We start from the raw sequence: 23,337 nt of genomic DNA, 5'->3' as shown, positions 1-23,337 counted from the left end.
GGCAGTTTGGTCAATGTTTTGATTCAATATCTGAAGATAACTAGAATCTGAATGAGATGAAATGAGCGAAACTAAACTCAAGCAAATAGAGTTGTTGTTTGTCCACTGAGATTTTCTACCTACTCACATGTTGTCTTTCCAGGAAGTGATACCAAGAGAGAAGAGCCATGACTTGAGGATCTTCCTGGATTGCTAGGTACTACTCAATGGGCAAATAGAAATCATGGTCAGCTGGTTTAGCTTCAGCCTTAAATGAAACAGGAACATGATCATGTCTCATCTATTACAATGTACACTAAATGAGGCTGCCTTTAATTGCTGGAAAATGTAGCAATATGTGCAATAATTTCTATGGGACTTCATGAGCACAAAAAGCCCACACTGTGGCCTTGCACTGGCTTAAGTGAGATGGGTGGCCATACAAATAAAATGTATGTATGAATGAAAAAATGAATGTTTAACTCTTAAACTATGAAAAGACTTCTCTAGTAAATAATATTGCAACTTCCAAAATATTTAATTTACAAGTACTCTTTCAGTGCTCTATGTAGGGTAGAAATATATTTAGTAATTATCATACTTGAAAAATCAAGAGAATACTTTTCCAAGTTTTATATGAACATACCTTAGATAATTCCATTCCAGGACCACATTGTTCACACAATATACAATTTCCATCATGATCTCTGTACTCCTGCTCTCTACACTCTCCAGTTTCACAAATTACAACATTTAACTACAAACAAGAGGGAAGAAGTTAAGATTACATTGTTAAAGAAATGTATATTTCAAGAATACAGCCCTATACATACTCAGAATTTGCTCCCAAGAAAATACATAACTACAGAAATGTACTTGGAATTGCTAATCAAAATTTGGGAACATATATATAACTGGAAGAGGTTTTTTGGGGGGGAAAACAGGCTTATACTGCAAGAATGAATGTAGGATAGTAGTTAAGTCTCAAAGGTGCTTTTTCAAAAGGCAACTGGACTGTGTGTTTTTTTTTCTTGAGGAAGAACAAAACCAAGAAGCTTCATCAGTTGTGATGGCGGGGTGTGTGTGTGTGTGCTTCTTGGAGAAGAAATGTTTTGTTCTTCTTCCTCAAGGGAAAAAGTCCAACTGCCTTTTTAAAAAAGCACCTTTGAGACAACCCATGACCTGGATTGCTGAGAATCTCCATACACATATAGTAGTTAAAGTATTGAACTTGAATAGGGGAGAACCATGCTAAAACCCTCACACAAAGATAACTTGGTGCATGGGAGTTACTTGTATTATCTCAAGGCAACGTATCTCACAAGTATATTGCACAGATGAAATGTTGCCATTTTAATAACCATACTGGGGCTTCAAAAGATGCAGCAGCAAGATCACTCATGTACCATCCTTCCAAATGATCTGTAGATTGCTTTGTAACTGCAATTTTAGGCAACTCAGAAACTACCATGCTTATATTATTATAATGGTTGGTTACACAGCCAGCCAGATGTTTAGACTGGATTTGGCATTTTTTCAACCTGTTGAGTCCTTTACAAGGACCTGGGATAGGCAGATGTTGTTGTTTGATGGCATAAAAGTTATTGTTGCAGAATGTAAGTTGTTCCAAGGAAAACTGCATTTTGCAGTTGATCAATGGTGATTTTTGTCAGTGGCAATGGTATTGAAGTTGTGCTCTGCTGTAGATGTTTTGGGATTGTACCCAAGTCACCTATTACTATTGGTATATCTTTGCTTTCTTTTGCCATAGTCATTCTACTTTTATTTGCAGATTTTGTATTTTGTGATTTTCTTTAGTTTTTTCTCTTCTCTTCTGCTATTTCCAGGTATTACCATGTTTTTTGTATTTCTTATCAACAGTTGTTAAGTCTGGGGTATTAGGTGGCAGGTCTGTTTGAAATCTGATATCCCAGAACACTTTAGCTTCTTCATTTTCTATTACTTTGTCATTTTGTGGTCCCACAAGTACTTGCTTGCTGGCAAATTGTATTCTTTGTAAATATTCCAGTACAACATTATTATGGTTTGTTGCACACTCAGCCAGATGCACCATTATTATTACAATTTGTCACATAGTCAGCCAGATGTTTAGATAGGATCTGGCATTTTTTTCAACCTATCGAGTCCTTCCCAAGGACCTGGGGATAGACAATTGTTCTTGTTGTTTTTATACTAAAATAAATATATATTAACTTAGCTATCCTTAGGTTAATGTCAACTTGTGTTAATCAACTTGATATTGATCAGATTAATCTGACAGAGCATTTAATGACATCTGGTCAATAAGTCAACATTTATAAAAGAGTGCAGTGTAAGCAAACTATACAAACAAATAATACAAATGTTATAGTGCTTCGCATATTGGTTTGCGGTCATAAAACAACTATCCAATTACCTATTTTTTTGATTGCAAGAACATGTACTAGTATGACATACAATGCATAAGAAAAATGTTTATCTACTTACAGCATATATCAAAAGTATCAGCAATCTAAAGATGAAATATTGCCACTCAAACTTTTGTGTATGCATTTTTTCTTTAAAAAAGAAATATACCTGTAAACAAGAAAAAAAATTAATTTGTAAAGTACACATTATGCCTATGATATATAATAAATAATAGACAGTACTAATGTTATGTCTGGATTTTATGTTTGAGTTGAAATTTCAGGAAGAAAGTTCTTACACCCACTATTAGAATGCTATCTAAGAATTTACTAATAGAAGAAGGGACAAACCCATAATTCTTAATAATAATAGGAAAATGAAGAGGACAGAAACATTATTGACCATTATGTCAATGTGGTTGTTTAAAAGGTATTAACTGTAACAACATTTACAAAATAACTTGTCTACTTCACAAACTAGCATCATATTGCATTTCCTAATTTAGTTTCAACTACAATTAAATCAGTTTAACTTCCATAAGAAGAATGATTTAATTTATGGAGATATAAACAAAGACATTTTGATTTCCTAATTCAAAGAACTCTTAGCAAACATCAGGTTTCCAACAATTAAAGGCACTTCAAGTAAACTCATTGATAAACCCTCTCTAATAAAACTACTGTAGGAGAATTTTTGAATTTTTTTAAATCAGAGACCAGCATATTTCATTTAAGATCCTAATAGGTATGGGGGAAAAGAAAATTCTAAAGAGGGAGAATTATAGTCCTCTATAGATTAATATATTTCTAATTATTTATTGAGTTAAGCATGTGTATGTAATAATATGGTTAGATATGTGAGCTAATGAGCAAATATGTTCTCATCTTTGAATTGAAACAAAGGGTTATACCTGAAGCCATTCTATTCTTCTAGTCACTATCTAAAGCTAGACATTAGTTTCCAGAAATATTTGTTATTTCCTAGCTACTGTAGTTAGCATTCTTGCTGTTAACACTTTCACTATCTTGTTACTCAATTCAACTTTCTTTGTATCTAAGTTTCCTGGCATTTAATTGAATATATCTGATCTTAGCACTTGTTTTCCTGGAAGATGTATTAAGGCTACATGTTTTTGCTTGACTCCCAAATTCTAATTCATTCTTCATAAAATATCAGTTATAATCTTAAATTACTGTGATACTAATCCTATTTAGTCTATCCTTTTTTGTACCAAAAGGTTAACTTTCTGAACATCTCCAAAATAGAAGGGAATTATATGTACTGTAAGAAGCCTAGTTTGTGTCAGGCATCAGGTTAGTTAAGTAAAAGGATTTGGGAACCAATCTGAAAAGTCAAAAACATCTCTAAAGATGACAACAGTAAACTTCCATAATGTTGCCAATAAGACTGCATTGATTCAGTCAGTTAATTCAACCCAAAGTTTTGGGGTTTTTTTGCTTTAAAATTTGGAATTTTTTTTTAAAACAATAACAATGATATGTAATGGCTAAATCAGAGCTCAAATCTATAAAATCTACAATGCCTTAGCTTTCCTTCTTTTCTCCCTTCCTCAATCCCTTTCTTTTTGCTATCCTTTAAATGCTAATTCTGGTTCCTAAAAAATTAACCATTCAACTACGTATTATCTTCTTAGACCAGGCCTTCATGGCTTTGAAATAAATGAAAGTGAATGGGAAGTTGGTTAGCCTTTTATTTTAATTCTACAGTAAACACATGCAAGGGATTATTACAGACTACCGGTAGTCCTTGCTTTACAACAATTTATTTAGTGACCATTCAGAGTTACAACGGCACTGAAAAAAGTGACTAAGGACCATTTCTTACACTTACAACCATTGCAGCATCTCCATGGTCATATAATCACAATTCAAACACCTGGCAACTGAATCATATTTATGACAGTTACAGTCCTAGGCTCAACTGATCACCTTTTGTGACCTTATGACAAGCAAAGTCAATGGGGAATCCAGATTCAATTAATAACCGTGTTACTAACTTAACAATTGCAGTAATTCACTCAACAAATATAGCAAGAAAGATAGTAAAATGAGGCAAAACTCACTTAACAACTGTTTTGCTTAGCAACAGAAATTTGGGGCTCAATTGTGGTCATAAATCAAGGACTACCTGTATGTTAATACTAATTTCCCTATTGATATCACTGGTCATAAGGCAGTTAGGATACTGCAATGCAAAGTAATGTATATCATAACTATATTATTTTTTCCAGTTTTTTATTTTTAATACACTTTTTTTAAAACCTCAAAACACAATGAACAGTTTTAGACTGTTTTATTTGTATTTTGTAACAAACCTTCATTCATTACTCTAAAGAATGAAATAAAGCTATCAACAAGAAAATATAAATACAATTTATTTATTTTTCTTTTTTATGACCTTTTAATTCCTTTATTCAGGGTGGAGTCAGGGTGATTGAGACTTAATGGAGCTGAGCGTTTACTGGCCAGAAGCTCTTCCTGACACCTACATGAAGTTTGCAGCAGATATTTTCTCTTTGTACCCTGATAGAGAAACATCTGCCACTGCCTATGGTTGAATTCTAAGCCTTCCAAGTGGGAGGTGAGTGTCTTTACCTCTAGGCTACCGCGCCACTTGATAAATGCAATTTAATAAACTACAAAAATCAATTGAGATATACAATGTAGATATTTCTCTCTCATGTCAGTGCATGACTGCCTATAATTGCCTAACACTTTCAGAAAAATATAGCTTTGACAGATCTCAATAAGGAAAGCAATCAACATCATGGAAGCAAAACATGCTGCAAGAATATTATCATGGGTATAATACACTATGGGCATAAAATAACGTGTCAACTATGTTTTTCATTTATTTAACTCAACTCTCTCAATCTAGTAAGTACCCTTCTACAGCAGTCAAATTTACAGTAAGAACTCTTGGAAATTGTAACCCACCATATCTATGGACTATGAGAAAAAGCTGACCTCTATGATCAATTCAGGAAAATAGATAGTTAAATAGACTAACAATATTTTAAAGAACTTATCAGGTAAAGTGAATAGATAACACTATGTATACTTTTAATACAAATTTTCAAAATTGGTAGAAAAATAAATAAACGTATCTAAACTAGTGCTACCTAGACCTCTCCTCTCAGCCTCTATCATATGACATCTTTCTGTCAATTGTTTTGTCTGGGTTTGCCTTTAGTGACCATTGTACATATTTACCCTAAATTTTAACATGTTTTTAGCTGCCCAGATTAATGCTCATGAGCTGGATGGTCATATAAATTAATTTAATAAATAAAAATAAATATATTTGAGAAATAAAATATAAGCAAACTTGCTTAACATCACACCAATCATGGTTTACTAACAATAATGGCTTAGTTCATATAGGATCATACTGAGCCAAAATCAAATCAACCATATTTTTATTTAGCATGTGATATGTGAATCCAGATTCATAGATTCACTTATATTTTGACTTGCATTAACTGCTTTAAAATAGTTTATCAACTGCTAAGGATAAAATTGTAATAAACAAAACTTCTATGAAAAGGATATAATTAAAATAAATAAAAATGCACCATTGTATCCAATTACCTGTGTTTAACAAAAGTAAACCATAATACTAAATAAACTTATTCAATCTTAAAAGTTACTGTCATTTATATGCAGTATACTAGTCTTAAACACTGCATATTTTTGTCAAGTTTTTAAAAAATATTTTTCCTAACAAAAGCATTGAAGCACTTTCCTACTGTATTCAATAATATAGCCAATATTTTCCTATGTAATTTGCTAAACTCTGTTTGAGAAATTCAGTAAATTTAAAAGTCATACTAGTTTTCAACATTAAACATTTCAATTGAAATGATTCTAGTATTAGTGCAATACATCTTCTCAATTGCTATGATAGAAGTATGCAGCCTCATTTTACAGGAAGAATTATTCAACCTTCTGACTATTGCAATTCATCAAAAGGCTTTAAGGTAACGTTTACAACTGCTGAAACTACTCTGAACATCTGGATATTATATTTCAAAGAATATGTAGACCTTCAACAATTGCAAATTCTCTGAACTACTTCACAGCAGGTAGAGTTTAACTTTTTCAAAGTTAAATTTCATACACTTTCTCCATTTTACAAAAATACCCCAAAGATAGCTCAGCTAATATATGTAGAAACAATGCATTAAGCTATTGATTTCTGGATCAGATTATGTACTAATAATACTTTTCACACAGAAAATTAGATTAAAAATTAAAGATTTGAAACATATAAAGAACTGACTTGCCTGGAAGCAAGTCTTGAAAGAAACAAACTGTTTCAACAGCATGTTTCCTGCTTCTGTCTTTAGTACAAACATTTCTGTCTTAGACATTACTAACTTTAATTAATAGGCTGTTATTGGGCAAATTCATTCTTTGCTGATATTAAGAGGCAATGTACATCATCATCTGGAACCAAGCCATTCAACCTTTTTTCTGTGTATACAGAAAAAGTATTTCAAATCTGATGTATATATATCTTAACAATTTTAGAAATTATTTCTACATTATATGTACTGATGTCTGTGACTTTTCATACAACAATATATTATTTAAGAAAAATATACTTAATTACAACATCTTTGACTGAAAAGCATTGTTTAGGGAAATTTAAAAAATTGTAAATAATAAATATCCTTGCAAATTCCCTTCAATTCCTAATTCTTAAACTGTAATTTATTAATTACATTAAAGTGAATATCTATACAATGTATTATATTTATTCAATAGAAATAGGACAGAGAAATACTGTAGGTAATAATGAAAGCTTAAAGTAGGTAACATAAACTTGGAGAAGACATTAAATATTATATGTTAATCTACATGTATTATAACTGTAGTAATCTATAACATTGCACCTAACAAGTTGCAGCATATAAGATAATATGCTGTTTTTCTTATGTAATAATTTAGCACATCCTGTTTTGCCAAATAGCCTTTATGAAGTGGGAAACTCACCTCTCATTTTTGTGGTAAAATTATACAAACTAAATAAAATATAAGCTTGGAATAACTAACTTTCAATTGATATTTAGCAAAAAAACAACAACTAAAAAGATATAGGCTTTGTTATAAATTACATTAATAAATATTTTGCTATAAATTTAATATGTAAACCTTCTAAAGTAAAACTAAAATAAGTGATCCCTACTAAAGAAATGACATAAGTGATGGTATAAATCACTTTGTCAAATTCTATACCTTGCTCCATATTCATCCTGACTGCCTAAAATGAACTTTATTGTTACATTTTGATCAGAGGTAGTATTCAGCAGGTTCTGACCAGTTCTGGAAAACTGGTAGCAGAAATTTTGAGTAGTATGGAGAACTGGCAAACACCACCTCTGATTGGCCCTGCCCCATCTATTCTCTGCCTCCCGAGTCCCAGCTGGAGAACGGAGCTGGAAAGCAGGTTAGTGGGGTGAGGAAGGAAGATTTTACAGTATTCTTCCCCTGCCACGCCCACCAAGCCACACCACGCCTACCAAGCTACGCCCACAGAACCGGTAGTTAAAAAATTTGAATCCCACCACTGATCTTGATTCATATTTGACCTTCCCTGACTGCCTCGCTTAACAGCTATTTTCAACATCAGGATATTCTGCAAATGGCTGATAGGTGTTAGGTATTTGGTACTAATACAGCATCACACACATGCTGAAATATAACGATTTGTTCCAAATTTTCCCTTTTCTAGGTTTTCCTTTGTTTTCTAATGACAGTATGGAAACAAAATCAATGAAATTTACCAATGTTTGACGACTGCTAGTTTGTTTTTTAATCACCCTTGCTTGCATTAATTTTAATATAGTGTCAAAGCTTTCTAGTAGTAAGCCTCATTTTTAATTAAAGTGTTCCACAAAGCCTGAGTGCCCAACTATCAAATACCTACTTCAGACATGAACTTCCTACAGAATTAAAATCTCAAGCTCACACTTAATTGGTACCTGCAGAGTTTTTTTTCTATAAATGCTAGCAAGAAGGCTAGGAATTAACATAAATGTTGTGTAAGCAAGGTCTGGAACACTAGGCTTCTTCTTGGAATAAAACTATATCCTACATCCTGCAAGTAACATAACCCCCTCCTCCCAAATGACCTACAAAAAATAAGAAGGGGCAATGAATAGTGTGAATGACAGGTTTCAGCCATGTCAAATTATCTTTAAAACACCAAAAATGGGATGAAAAGATGTCATTTTCATTGCTTCCTAAAGGCCAAGATTGAGGAGGCAAGCTATTTATAGGGTGGGGCAATCACACAAAAGACCTGGTTCCTCACTCCATTTCTCTAGGAGGAGAAATGTGGAGCAGCTCTTCCTGATCTGAATTCACAAATTCTTCTTGCAGCATACAGTTCTCAGATAATCAGAATCAAACTGTTTCTTCCAATACCACAAAAATTGAATCAGAGTATTTATTCAGATAATAGAATAAGTAAATCTTTACAAAATGAAGGCTTAAGTATACAGCAACAAAAAAGCATTATTGAACCAAACAAAAAAAAATCCAATTTTATCAACCAAATGCCAACATTTCTGGCAAGCAAACCCACTTGCTCCCAACCATCACATGTTGATCTCAGTACTGTGTGTAGTTGCTGAGTTTACACGTATTTACAGACCAGAGTTTGCAGATGATAAATAATATTAACAATCTCTTTAAGAGGTCTACATTGCAGTCCTATAGAGATATTCTTGGCAACAAACCTCATTGGGCATAGCAATATTATTCCAAGGAAGAACAATAGCATTTTAGTCTTCTACTACATTTCATTCTTTCACTTGATAGATGCCCTCAGAAAGTACAAAAACCTAACAGCTAAAAAAACCAAAAACAGGAATACAGTTTAACTTAGCAAACATTTAAATGCAGCAAACACAGTTAAATGTAGCAAATATCAATGAAGAAGAGTTTTCTTTAACTCCAAGTTGGATCTTTTTGAAGTTAGATTGGTTTAGACAAAGGACAGAAAGTATCACTGAAGATTGAAGATCCCCCTTAGTCTTGTTGTGCACTCCCTTGAGCCATAAAAGATGAAAAACTATAATCTCTCTCTTTTTTAGCTGGGATGCGTTCATACGACAGATCACAAAAAAAGTCCATAAAATTAATTTGGGTTATGTATTAAATAAAGCCAGAACATTGGGATAATCCACCAAAACCCGGTTTGGTTTAGCAATGAATGGATAAGCTTGTTAATGAGGACAATCAGATTCCCATGATGATATGAAAAGTGGCCCTTCTATGCAGTGGAGTATCCCTGTTTCTTTCTATGCCTAAACACAACATGTGTGGGGGTTATTATTATTATTATTATTATTATTATTATTATTATTATTATTATTATTATTATTATTATTATTATTATTATTATTATTATTATTATTATTATTATTTAGTAGTATAGTAATAAACTTGGATGCCATCCAAAGCAGGGGAGTCTGGTGTTAGTGGGATAATCATGACAATCCCCCCGGAGCCTCTGGCGGAGAGTCCATGGAAAGCCACTCCCACCAAGGGACCCCTCTCCGGCGTCTGAACCGGAGCGAGCCGCCCTGCTGCATCAGTTCAAAAGGCCCATCTTCTCGGCCATCCTGCCTCCCACAGAAGCGAGCGAGCCAGATGTCTCTGGGAAGCCGCTGGCAAAGGAGGAACAGAGCGAAACAGAAATAGCCCTCGCCCACTCCAGCTTCCCAGCCTGGGTATCCTGTTGCCTAAATCCCAGCCGGAGCTCTACTACTCGCTTTGAAAGCCGGCCAGGCTGGCGGCCACCATTTCTTCGTACAAACACCCCACCACCACCACCACGCCGCCCTTCCCCGGGGGTCCCCTCCGCTCAAAGAGGGAGAATCCCCCGCGCTGCCCTCGCCTTCTCGTGCTTTCCCCCTCAGCTTCTGCACTCAACGGCCGCCTCTTCGTCCGGTCGCCCCGCAAGGCAGCCAGCCCACATGCTCATCTGTCTCCTCAAGTCTCACCGTCCAGGGTCGTTCCCGGGGTGCAAGAGCCACAGCGCCTGGGACAAGAGGAAGAAATGGAGCGACGGTCGCCGTACCGACGAGCTCGCGAGGGTTAATCGTCGCCCCTCGCCCCCGGGGATAGCGGCGGCCACGCTCCCGCCACGCAAGGCTCCCATCCAGAGCAACGCCGTTTCGGCGGCTCCGTCGCTCCCCGGCCTACCCCGCCTCCTTCTCGGCCCTGCAGCGCTCTCTCCGTTGCCTAGGCAACCGCCCGCCGCTTTCCCTTCCAGCCGGGCTGGCCAGCTCAAACCAATCGCGGGTCGCTGAACCACGTGACCCTTCCCCCGAAGTAGGCGACGCTTAGAAACGCGAGAACGCAGAGGCCGGGAAATTAAATATAAATATATTAAAAAAAATATTTTAACCAGGTTAAAAAAGGAAGGAAGGAATTAATTAATTGTTGCAAAAAAACCTGCATGGACATATTCTTGTGATCACTAGAAATTTCAGCTTGATGTGGACTTTTCATATTCCCTAAATCGGATCTTCTGGAAAATGGAAATTGGTTTGGATAAATGATGGAAAATAACACAGAACTAGCAGTATTGTTGTGTATTCCCATCAGCTATAGAAGATAAAAGACTTATTAGCTCTTTAGCTGAGGTGTATTCACATGAAAAAATGGCCACAAAAGATTAAATTGGGTTATGTGTTGTATAAACTCCCAAAATCGGAATAATTGACTAAATCATGGTTCACTTTAAAATAAATGTGTTATATTAAGACTCTTTGTGTTGTCTGAGTCAGATGATGATTAGGAAGGTAGCCATTCTCTGCATTGGAAAGACTTCCTTTTTTATCTCCAATATCAACATAAGTGGGTTATATTTATGATTATTGAATTCAATTTGGATGCCACTGAACTCTCAGTGGTTCACAGCAATAAAATAACAACATCAACAAAATACAGAAAACTGACCAAAATAAGCACAGAAACAATTACAAAATAATCACAAGATGGCAATTCAACAACAAAACAAATACAAAACTTTATAAACAAGAGAATCCCAGCTACACTAATCCCAAAGCCTAGATAAATAGCCAGTACAGTTTCAAAAACATCATCAGGGTAAGAGCCATACAGATCTCAGGGGCAACTTAATCCACATGCCACTACAGAGAAGGTATGTTTCACTTTTAATTGATGGTGCCCAGAACATGTCTATTCTTTCAGATCTGGCTATTTTCATGAGAGTCAGTGACTTGAATTCATCACAGATCACACCATCAGACTGTGCCTATACCTTGGCTAGACCTGTCCAATCAGAGCCCAACTCAGAACAGATCTGACCAACTATATCTTCTAAATCAGGGGTGTCAAACTCAGGCCGTCACAGCGTCATGTGATGTGTGGAGACTCCCCCCCCCTTTGCTAAAACGGGGCGGGGCGGGGCCAGCACGTGACGCATCTGGTCTGGGACCTGTGTTTGACACCCCTCCGCTAAATAGCTGGAATATTTTCACAACAGCCCTGCAGAGAATCTGTCCCTACACAACAGACTGGATCAGAGGTTGTATTCAGCAGGTTCTGACCAGTTCTGGAGAACCAGTAGCAGAAATTTTGAGTAGTTCAGAGAACCGGAAAATACCACCTCTGACTGGAGATTTTGCAGCGTCCTTCCCCTGCCACACCCACCAAGCCATGCCGACAGAACCGGTAGTAAAAAATTTTGAATCCCACCACTGGACTAGATCATGATAACCAGGGCCTCTGGACAGCTGTCAGCATATGCAATTATGGTGGAAAAATATAGGTAGTCTCTTCTGGTGCTTTGTTTCCCAGAGCTCCTCAGTAAACCACATGGCAACCAAGACTTCACCTGAATCATCTTTAACAGGAGTGTCAAACTCACAGCCCATGGGCCAGACACATCACGTGTTGGCCCTGCCCCCACCTGGTTTAGCGAGGGGGGAAAAAGTCCCAATATGTCACGTGATGCCACCGTGACGATGTGAGTTTGACACCGCTGACCCATAAATTCCTTGGAGAAAACCCCAAGCTCCATCTGGAATCCAGTAGGATCTATCAGTTAATCACCTCACCTCAATCAAGCTTAATTCAATCAAGCCAACCAAATAGGCCTGTGATGGTGAACCTATGCCACGCGTGCCGGAAGTGGCATGCAGAGCCATTACTGCTGGCACGTGAACCCTTGCCCAGAGCAGGTCTACTGTACATGCACGTGCGACACCCGGCCAATAGCTGATTGTTGGGTATTTGGTGTGCATGCGTGGGAGGCTGGGATGCATGGGGGATGTGCGTGCATGCGCAGAGATGCATGGCGCATGCGGGGGATGCGCAGTACATGCGAGGGGATTCGCGCACACATACACGGGGCATGGGGGGCCTGCGCGCATTGCCTTCTGGGTGCTGGCATGTGAGCACACGCACGCAAGAGTACACACAATTTTCAGCACAGGAGCCCAAAAAGGTTAGCCACCACTGAAATAGTCGCTATCTTCCCATAAAGGAAGGGGGCACCATCCGGAAAGCAGTCAGTAATGTGTGATATAGATGGATTAAAACATGACTTTTGATGTTGGCCTTTCTCAGCCACTTAACTACCCTATGAGTTATCATCATGAAGATTGCTTTTATTTAGTTATGCACAGATGAAGCATACAGTACCGGTTGTGTTAGCTAACTACCATTTCCTCCCTCTTGTACAAGTGACTGCATGCAGAGAAAAATAGATCTACTTCTGAGTAAGAGGAAGATGTACATAGTAACAATGAAAACATTAGCATGCCCATGCTTTTGAAGAACATTTCTTGTTGCATCTGCTGTAATTAAAGACTTAGTCATAACATCAGTGTTAATTGCATTAATACATTTAAAAAGATTTGCTGGATATTTCTGATGAACTAGCTTTTCTATAAGATGCAAACGAGTGAAGAATTCATTACATCCTCCCTTTAGCACAGGCAGTAGAAAAAATTATAAGGAAGCAATATATTCAAGAAATACCACATAAATTCTACAGAAACTTATCTTAACATAATCTGAGCCTGCTATTTTAATATTACTGCATCAAATGATTGTGTGCAGGAAGTCTTCTCAGGTTGCTTAATATAGTAAAACATTTGTTATATTTATATGGCACTTTTAGTAAAGCTGCTACTGCTTAGAAGTCAGTCCTACTGAATTCAAGTTTAATGCTTACAGGTAGTCCTCGATTTATAACAGTTCATTTAGTGACCCTTCATACAACAACACTGAAAAAAGTGACTTATGGCCATTTTTCACACTTACACCATTGCAGCATCCCCATGGCCAAAATCAAAATTCAGACACTTGACAACTGACTCATATTTATGACAGTTGCATGTCATAAATATCTTGGATTATATGATCACATTTGCAACTTTCTGTTACGCAAAAATAATGGACAAGCCAGGTTCACTTAATAACTTTGTTACTAACTTTACAATTACAGTAATTCACTTAATAAACGTGGCAAGAAAGGTAGTAATAAAATGGGGCAAAACTCACTTAACTAATGTCTTGCTTAGCAACAGAAATGTTGGGCTCAATTTGTGATTGTAAGTTGAGGACTACCTGTATTTGAAATTTATTAAAATAAATGAACTGAACTACAGCTGAGATTGTTTTATTTATTATATTTTTATTTTGCCTTTTATTATTTTTATAAATAACTCAAGGCAACAAACATACATAATACTCCTTCGCCCGCCCCTATTTTTCCCACAACAACCACCCTGTGAAGTGAGTTGGGCTGAGAGAGCGTCATCCCGCTGGCTTTCATACCTTAAAGCAGGATTAGAACTCAGAGTCTGTTGGTTTCTAGGCCAACAGCCTAATCACTACATCAAACTGGGTCTTCAAAGGGCTAAGCTGCTAGAATCTCATCTTCATTTTTAATTCCCACTATACCGATCTCAAATTAATTTGTTCTTCCAATATATCAAGTTTATTATTTTAATTTTTATTCCCAATCTGTTCTGTTACTTTTATTTATCTCTTTGGTCCCTTCAGAAGTTCCCTGTTTATAATCTGTTTTCAATCTAACAAATATCCCTCTTTTAAATGATATCACTGACTATCCCATTTGTTTTCATGCTGTTGATCTTCATTTTATTTACAGAGTCAGGTTTTGCATTTCTTAGCCAGTAGCTTTCCTGACTATGAAGTGCTTTTCCCCCGCCCCCATTCTTCCCACCCTAAATAAAATGGCATAGAATTCTTTTTCTTATTAATGGTCGACTCTATCATTATGGATTGTTGATTTGAATTGTCAACAAATTCAATTGCAACTTATACTTGCAGAATTAAAGATTCGGACCAAGCGTAAAAGTTAAAAAGGTTAGGCTCATGTCCTCAATAACTACTTTTTCACCCCAATACTTTTTTGGGGTTAACACCATCCTCATGGTTTACCTACACATACAAGCGCTTTTCAGCAAAAGAAATAATAACTGGATATGAGACAATGAAGTTAGTACTGAGCTGATCATTAGAATATGAAGTATGACTTTAAAAAAAAAAAAAAAAAAAAGAGGCAAGCTTAATGCCATTACTTCCATTTTCAGGTAAACCCAATAGCTCCGCAGTGGGGAGTAGAGCAGAGAGGAATGAACATTCTCAGACTTTTCCATTCTACAGACTGCTAGAGTAATCCATAACTGAAAGCTATTGGGGACCATAACGCTTAGTGTTATCAGTGAGGTCCCTGCAGGTGATGAGACAACATCTAAGAAGTCTGACATTAAATTAACAAATTTAAATGTTTAAAATCTCAAGATGATGGCAAAATTGAAGAGATTGTAGAGTTACCTCCTGAAATGTGGAATGTGAAATGAATCTCAAGTGCACCAAAAAAAAGTGGTGAGATTATGCAATATCTACTTTGTCAATTAAATTTTATGGGTGCTATATATATTTACTTTGCATTTACAGCAGTAAATTACAATATGTTTTCCCCTGAGTCACAGGTTGGCAATTTATTAGTTGATCACAATGGGACATTTACTCGCTCAACAGTGCTCTCCCTCTCAAAAGCAATGCACTGGGTGTTGTGGTTAGCCGGCAGCAGGTGCAGATGGCTGAGGAGAGCGATGACTCTGATGAGGGACCAGGACCATCAGGGTTAGGGTTAGGGTTAGGGTTAGGGTTGGACTGCTGCCTTCAGAGACTGTGGAGGCTGGCAGCGGTGACGAGGAGGTTCCCGAGGAGTCTGTGCCAAGTGCATGTGCACAATGGATTATTTGGAGGAAAGAACAATTACAGCAGCACAGGTGACTCGGGAGTAAGGCTGCAAGGTAATGGCCCCTCCCTCAAGAGGATAAAAGCCAGGTTTGGAAAAGCGTTCTTTGCAGACAGCAAAGAAGCTTTTAAGCTCAACTGGTGGACATCTTAGTTGTGTTTGGAGAATCTTGTAAATTAGTTCTTATCTCTGGGTTTTTGGCAGCCTTGGCAAACAACTGGGCAAGGCTTTTTCTTGTCGGAGCTAATTAGTGGAAAGCAGCCTTCAGAACAGAATTCGTTATTAAACCTTAAAAGGTGGGGGTTGCTGCCTTTATCTGTATTTGCTCTTTGGGAACCTGGTTGGGTCAGAACACTGGGCTCAATGAATCTAGTCCCTTTCATCATATTGCCTATTGGTAATTATGCACCTTATAAGAAACTGCTCTATTCTTGCTGTTGTTGTCTACAAAGAACAATCAGCAAAACCTTTTGTCAGGCCTCTATCTCTGAGTAGCATGCTAGGGTGAATGTAATTCACTAGACTGAATCTTCACAGCTACACAGTAGCGTGCAAGTGGACAACTTAGTAGACAATGCGAATGCTTATTGGATGATCCACCTTCTCTATTTCACATTCAAAAAGAAATAAGCAGATGGGCTGAGAGGGTTCCTTCCTGTTTCTCTCTATGTACAGTTTCCCATGCCACTCTGACAAAGAGGGGGCAGGCGGAAAGAGACATTCGTAGCTGCTGCCAATCCCTCCATTGAACACACTTCTTTCCCAATCAACAGAGTTCGTAGGAGGACAAATTACTGAGGGACAGGCCCAGGATATTCCCAAATCAGAGCAGAAGGAAGAAGTTTGCTATGTTCTATTTCTTCATTCATCACCTCATTATTTATAGTCTACTTATTCATCAGATACTTTTTCTTCAGATTAAATGCTTTGTTTTTAAGCATGTTTATTGAACATTAAAAAAAAAAAATCTTGATAATTTCACATACAGATATTCTCCCAGTGGTATTCTTTAGAATTTGAGCAAGGTCTCTTTTAATATTATTTTAATAACTTTCTTTTAATAAAAGAAAAAGAAGAAGCCACAGTATTATTAGCTGCTAAGGAAGGAAGCTCTTTCTCTCTCTCTCTCTCTCTCTCTCTCACACACACACACACACATCAAAACAATTTAGCATTGCAGTACATTGCTGTAGCATGTTTTCAATTATCTCAGATAAACCCATACTTCTGGCATTTTGTGGAGGTTTCCTCATCCCATTATTCACCATTTATGACTATTCCTAGCCTTTGAGCCCAGGCAAGATGGGTAGATATTGCTGTTTCTTTTTCTTCTAGTGATGTTGCAGGCAATATTTTGGCACACTATTAAAATCATTAGACAATAAGGCTGGACTAATGAACTAAATTATCAGTGCTGTGTTTCCGGTAGCAGAAATTTACTGTGCTATATCGTGTTAAAAGTTACTGTGGTACTTTGAAGTAATATTCATTAGATGAATCAACAAAGGTATTACTTGATTAATGATGATAGGATAATTTTAAGAGATAATGGCAACTTTTGGTGGGCCTGCTGCAAATCCATGATTTTTATGGTCATCAGTTTTTGCTGTGTTAAAACATGCATTAAAGATAACCTTTTCATGTACAGTAATAATTAACAGAAAGTATTGACTGCAATCCTAGACCAAACTTCAAGTGCCCTTGAATGCAGTAAGAATTACTTTTGAGTAGATATGTACAGTATAGGATTGCCTTGTAAGTGACTGACAAGTTACATTTCTTATATTACCAATACAAATAAGATATCCCATAAAGAGAACAGCAGAAAGAGAAAAGTTGGTTGGTGATGGGACAATGGGAGAAAATATGTATGATTCATTTAATGCATTTAATGAAATCAAACTCGATTTCATTGAGGGCCACATCAGGGTTGTGTTTGATCTTGGGCAGGCAGGGTGTGTGTGGCCAGGGTGGGTGTGGCCAGCTTGATGTCACTCATGCTGGGGTACCTGTGGCAGGCTGAGCGCTCTACCAGCGAAAATGGGCTCCCGAGCTCCGTTTCCAGCTGCAACAACCACCTGCAATTCTCTGCCAGCGAAAATGGAGCTCCGTTTTTGCTGGCAGAGGCACCACAGGCCAGTGCCTCACTGTTTCCATGGTGGCCCCAAGGGGCAGACCTAAGTTTGACACCCCTGATTTAATGTATTACATTTATATCTTACTTTTCAGTCATGAAAGGTTTTATTCCTATAAGGTTGGTTGGGTGTGGAGATAAAGAATGCCCTATACCTGTGATGGCGAACCTATAGCATGTGTGCCGGAAGTAGCACACAGAGCCACTTCTGTCAGCATGCAAGAGGTTGCCTGGAAGAGCCCCACTGTGCATGCGTGTGCACCGCCCGCCTGTCGGGTATCTGGCATTCATGTGTGGGGGCGGGGCTCCACGGGAGATGCGTGTGCATGCACAGAGATGCGCAGCACATGTGGGAGGGTGTCACACGCGGATGTGCTGGCAATGTGCCCCCCCATGCACATTGCCTTCTGGGTGCTGGCATGCGAGCGCATTTGCAATTGTTGGTACGGGAGCCCAAAAAGGTTAGTCACCACTGCCCTATACTTTTAGTTAGCTTTGTGATATGACTTGAGGTTCCCCAAACATAGTCCATTTGCTGATTACAATATATTTATTTAGAGAACAACTAATATTATTGAATTAAGAAAATAATAAAAGGATTAAAATGTAGCATTACATGATTGGACTTAACAGTAGCTTTCTTTGATATTTGCCCAAGGCAAATGATTTACATTACTTTATATTAATTTCTTTGAAGTGTGAATTAATGGGACGGTATATTAATTACAGTTGAGCTTAGGCATAGCAAGTCCATGCCTGATTTCTAATATCCTCAGAAATGCTATCTTAATTTGTAAGAAAATGAAGCCTTCTCCACGGATATGGCTAGTGATTCTTTTTGTTCAATCAACTTTTACATAGAGCCCATTTAGTTAGTCCACATATGCCACATTTATTGAAGAGTTTGTGTAATTGCAGGTACAGTTATTGATGTAACTTTAGGTCACTTAACAAAGTTATAAATGCTATAGGTTTGCAAAAGTTCAATAACCGGATTATTTACCTCTACAACACCATCCATTGATGCATTTGTTTTTATCCTGTCTCTCCGCTTCACCAACCCATGACTTTCCTGGTTTTTTTCCCTTCTTTTCAGTCCATTCTGTCTTCTTTATATATTTGTTTTGTGACTCAGGTCTCATTCATTCTCTTTATAAAACGGAATCATTTCAATGTACTTCTTTTGTCATGATCACTAATTTTTGTATTTCAGCCACTTTCATACTTCACCCATTCATCCTTGACCCTTTCTCTTCTTATTTTATTATATACACTTTTAAATCACCCCTTTCCCTTTGCATTTCACATAATTTTATGTTTCTCTTGATATGCTCAGCTCTCACCTTGTCTTTGTAAATCTCAGAATCATAAATCCAGATTGATTTTTAATGTTAAAAGGAGATATGCACGTGTGTGTGTGTGTGTGTGTGTGTGTGTGTGTGTGTGTATTGAATTAGTACAGCAAAGCTAGTTTAGATGAAAGTTGATAATTCAGAGCAAATCCTATTAGGCATAATGTCTATATCTTTTAAATTAGGGCAATTAAAGAGAATATGGTTTTGATGGAACTTTAATTCTTCTCCGAGGGACTAAACATACCAAAGAAGCTACTACAACATATGTAACTGATTGTACCTTTTAAATGATCCTAAATTATCAGCATAAGAGTGGCTCCAGATTTTGTTGAAGAACATAAATTAGTGCCACTCCTTGCACTGATCATTTGTCTAGGATGAGGTGGATATGGTTACAAGCATAAAGCTACGCTTGAGTTTTAAAAATGAGGCATATGGTATGGATTTAAGTGTTAAATAAAAAGAAAAATATTTATTTCTAATGACTATATCCGATGAATTTATTACACGATTGATCTGCTAGTGTTTTCATGTGCTCATAGAACCAGTAAAAAGCCTTTTTGGTTTTGCATTTTTGAAATTAAGAAAACAACAATTGTTCTTCAGAGTATTTGCTCACTATTATGAGTCAGAGGTCTCATAGTTGATGGCTATGGATCTCACAAAATATGATGATGATCTCACATTGAGAGGCTGGATTTTGAAACATAAAATCTGAAGCCCTTTAACAGATGTTCATCACTAAAAACCTGTTAAGAGCAGTTAATCCTCAGTTAACATGTTCTGAGAATTAGCTGCTTAAACAAATCTTGTTTTGATTTGATTTTTTAACAGATTACAGTTTCAGTATTTGGCCACATTGTTAAAAACTGGGATTTGTTTAAAAGGTGTTTTTTTTTAAATCTCCTTTTTAAAAACAATGTCAGTTTATTTTTATGTAGAGGTTTAAAGAATCTAATTAGGAAATGAACAAAAAGTCCATATTACATTTTGCACAATTTAGGAAATTTTTGAAAAGTATACAGAAGGACTTAACATATAAGTAAACGTGTACAAAACTGTGCTGATCATAAAATGAATGAATATATATATATACTAATTAAAATAACCATTACTGCATATGTACGTCACCCTAGATACTTTTGTAGCTTCTTGTGTTCAGAGGAATACTATTGTGCACTCAGATTGCACGTGTATGAAAGCTTTTCTCCCTTGAGTTTAGCATCTGCACCACCTCGAAATACAAGTGACAATTCTGTCGGTTAGCATTTCTGACTCAGGAACATGCATATTTGGACAGGAGCCAGAGGTAGAGGTTGCTATCCTAAACATATTAACTAGTGAATCAATGAATCAAACCCAGTGGGACTTACTTCATGATACACACGCTTAGCATTGCAATGATGGGAGTATTGAGCAGCGTATATTCTGGTGTAGTTTACATGCTAGTTCATTGCCTTCACCGAGGCAATTCAATTGTAAACACATTTCAACTGATTCCTAGTTTGTATGTAACTAGCAGTGAGTTGCAAGTTACAGACCATGATTCTCAAGTCTTTAAATCCAATACATATTATTTATTTTGAAGAGGTTGCACAATATGGCATTTAAATGGAAGAAGTTTTTGTATTTAAGTAAATCTGACCAACTCTTCAAGTCACACATTTCTAATTATTATTATTTAAGCAAAGACCTCTGGTTATAATGAGTACTAAAAGTGCTGCAGCTATTATTCTTTTTTGGAGAACAATTCTTTGTTAATCTAATATTACCCTATAAAGTCTATAAACCAAAATGTTCCCATAATATTTCCTAGGAATGTGATTGATTTAAATAACCTAATGTTATTCTTTCAAATCACTTGCAAAATAAACAAACCCCAAACCAGATAGCGCTCAATGGATGACAAATTTTAAACGTAATAATAATATAGTATTGTACCTGGTTATCCTGATGCCCATCCAACAGCCACGCTTCCTGCAACTGAACTTTACTCTGCCAGAGCTTCTATATTAAACACCTTCATCTTTTTCCATTTTTTTAACGTATGTCAGTACAAGCCCAGGCAAACTTTAAATCCAGGAAAATAAAATTAAACACACACATCAAAGGCAGACAAGCAGTGAGACCAAATGCCTGTAATCTGATCAGTGATCTGTTGCGTACATCAAAGGCTGTGCTTTGGAGACAGAGGGAGGGAGAGAGAGGGAGGGAGGGAGGGAAGGACAGGGTGAGGGGGGAGGAGAGAGAGAGAGAGAGGGAGGGAGAGAGTGAGAGAGAGACCTTTCTTCTTTAGCAGCTAAAAATACTGTGGCTTCCTCTTTTTCTTACATACATTTAATAAAAACTTATCAGTATAGGTCAACTTTCCTCCTTCCTTTTTTTCCTGAGAAAGGGGGAAAAATCTGTCTTTCTTGGATTTGAATAGCTGGGTCTATAACCGATCTTTTCTTTTTTCCTTTTCCTTTTTTTTGTTTTGTTTTTTTTGTTCTCAAGCTGTGCTCCTCACGGATTGTGTGTTGGAAGTTTTCCCCAGTGCCAGCGGGTTCCGCTTAATGCCTTTCATCTTGCTGAACTGATCCCATGACATCATTCAATGCTGTGGGACTGGTTAGAGAACTATAATACAGCCTGTGGGGAAACACAGCTGAACTGCAGCAAGAGTTGGTGTGGTTTTTAATCAAGTTAGCTGTTGTAAACAGGGCAGGAAAGAACTTTCTGCTGTTTTGGAATTTTCATATGAATTTGCAAAAGGGTTGGTCCATTTTAAATGCCCTTGTAGGATGGAGGTGTCTATTCACGTTCAACTAAGAGCATTAACTGGCATAGTTTTTGATTTCCATACAGATTTCCCACACAGACCAAAAGGATAAACTTGTCAGAGCATTTGCAACAGCTGCCAAAAAAACGACTGCAACCAGCAATATATATATATATTTTAGAAAAAACAAACATGTGTATAAATTCCCATCCTTAACTCCAGTAAATAGAGTAAATAAAGTTTCAGATAGTTATGCTTCTTTACATTTGCTTGGAGGATTTCTTCAGAATAAGTCTTGCAACCAAATTCCATGCATATAAATTCAGAGATGTCCTGTCCCCCATGAAATACACTGAATTAGTGAGCTTTGTTAGGGAGCTCATTCTCTTGCTTATCACTGCAATTGGTGCAAGATCATTATTATTATTATTTTTCTGTAAAAAGAGCCCATACTGCCTTCCATTGAGGACTTGCATACTGCACCAATCAAAAAGAGGGCTCTGAAAATATCTATAGACACCTCACATCCTGAACATAAATTGTTTCAACTTCTACCCTCAAAATTATGCTATGGGGCACTGCACACCAGAACAGAAAGACAAAAGGACAGTTGCCCCCCGAATGCCATCACTCTGCTAAACAATTAATTCCCACAACACTGTCAAATTCACTGCTAAGACTGTATTACTATTCTTCTCATCCTTATTACTACCTATCTCTTCCCACTTATGGCTATATTCATGTTGCTTGTATCTTTACAACTTATATTGTTTTTATAGTTTCCTAGTATGGTTTGATTGCTCATTAGTATCCTATGACTATCACTAAGTGTTGTATCTTATGATTCTTGATGAATATATTCAGAGGTGGTATTCAGCAGGTTCTGACCAGTTCTGGAGAACTGGTAGAGGAAATTTTGAGTAGTTTGGAGAACCGACAAATACCACTTCTGACTGGCCCCACCCCCACCTATTCTCTGCCTCCCAAGTCCCAACTGATCGGCTGGGTCCTTTTTTGTTGCCCTGCACAGAAGAACGGAGCTGGAAAGCAGGTTAGTGGGGTGGGGAGGGAATGGGATTTTGCAGTAACCTTCCCCCATGAGTGGGGTGGGAATGGGGATTTTGCAGTATCCTTCTCCCAGGAATGAGGAGGGAATGAGGATTTTGCAGTATCCTTCTCCCAGCAGGGGGGAGGGAATAGATTTTGCAGTTATCCTTCTCCTGGAGTAGGGTGGGAATGAAGATTTTGCAGTATCTTTCCCCTGCCGTGCCCACCAACCCACGCCACGCCCACCAACCTACGGCCACAGAACTGGTAGTAAAAATTTTTGAATCCCACCACTGAATATATTTTATTTTTTCTTTATGTACACTGAGAGCATATGCACCAAAGACAAA

General features: G+C 37.2%; 1 protein-coding gene across 3 annotated transcripts in view; it reads right to left on the bottom strand.

Moving 5' to 3' along the window:
• Window positions 1-21,233, bottom strand: part of TNFRSF19 (TNF receptor superfamily member 19) — a 41,324-nt gene extending 20,091 nt beyond the window's left edge. The window contains exons 1-3 of one of the 3 annotated variants that reach the window (XM_087966268.1): window positions 21,121-21,233; window positions 2,467-2,556; window positions 626-736 (exon numbers count right to left, since the gene is read on the bottom strand). In XM_087966268.1, the coding sequence (XP_087822394.1) occupies window positions 626-736; window positions 2,467-2,532 (177 nt within the window). In that variant the 5' untranslated portion in view covers window positions 2,533-2,556; window positions 21,121-21,233. Of the gene's footprint in view, window positions 1-625; window positions 737-2,466; window positions 2,557-10,423; window positions 10,618-21,120 lie in introns of those variants that run through there. The other 2 variants (XM_026674986.2, XM_087966269.1) reach the window with 2 other exon arrangements.
• Between the last annotated feature and the right edge of the window lie 2,104 nt (window positions 21,234-23,337).

This window comes from Notechis scutatus, chromosome 5 (genome assembly GCF_049901735.1).
Source record: "Notechis scutatus isolate UNSWTSFEM ecotype Mainland chromosome 5, rNotScu1.2, whole genome shotgun sequence".
Classification (NCBI taxonomy): domain Eukaryota; kingdom Metazoa; phylum Chordata; class Lepidosauria; order Squamata; family Elapidae; genus Notechis; species Notechis scutatus.
Note: the sequence above shows the minus strand (reverse complement) of the source record. Positions and strands in the feature narration are given on the sequence as shown.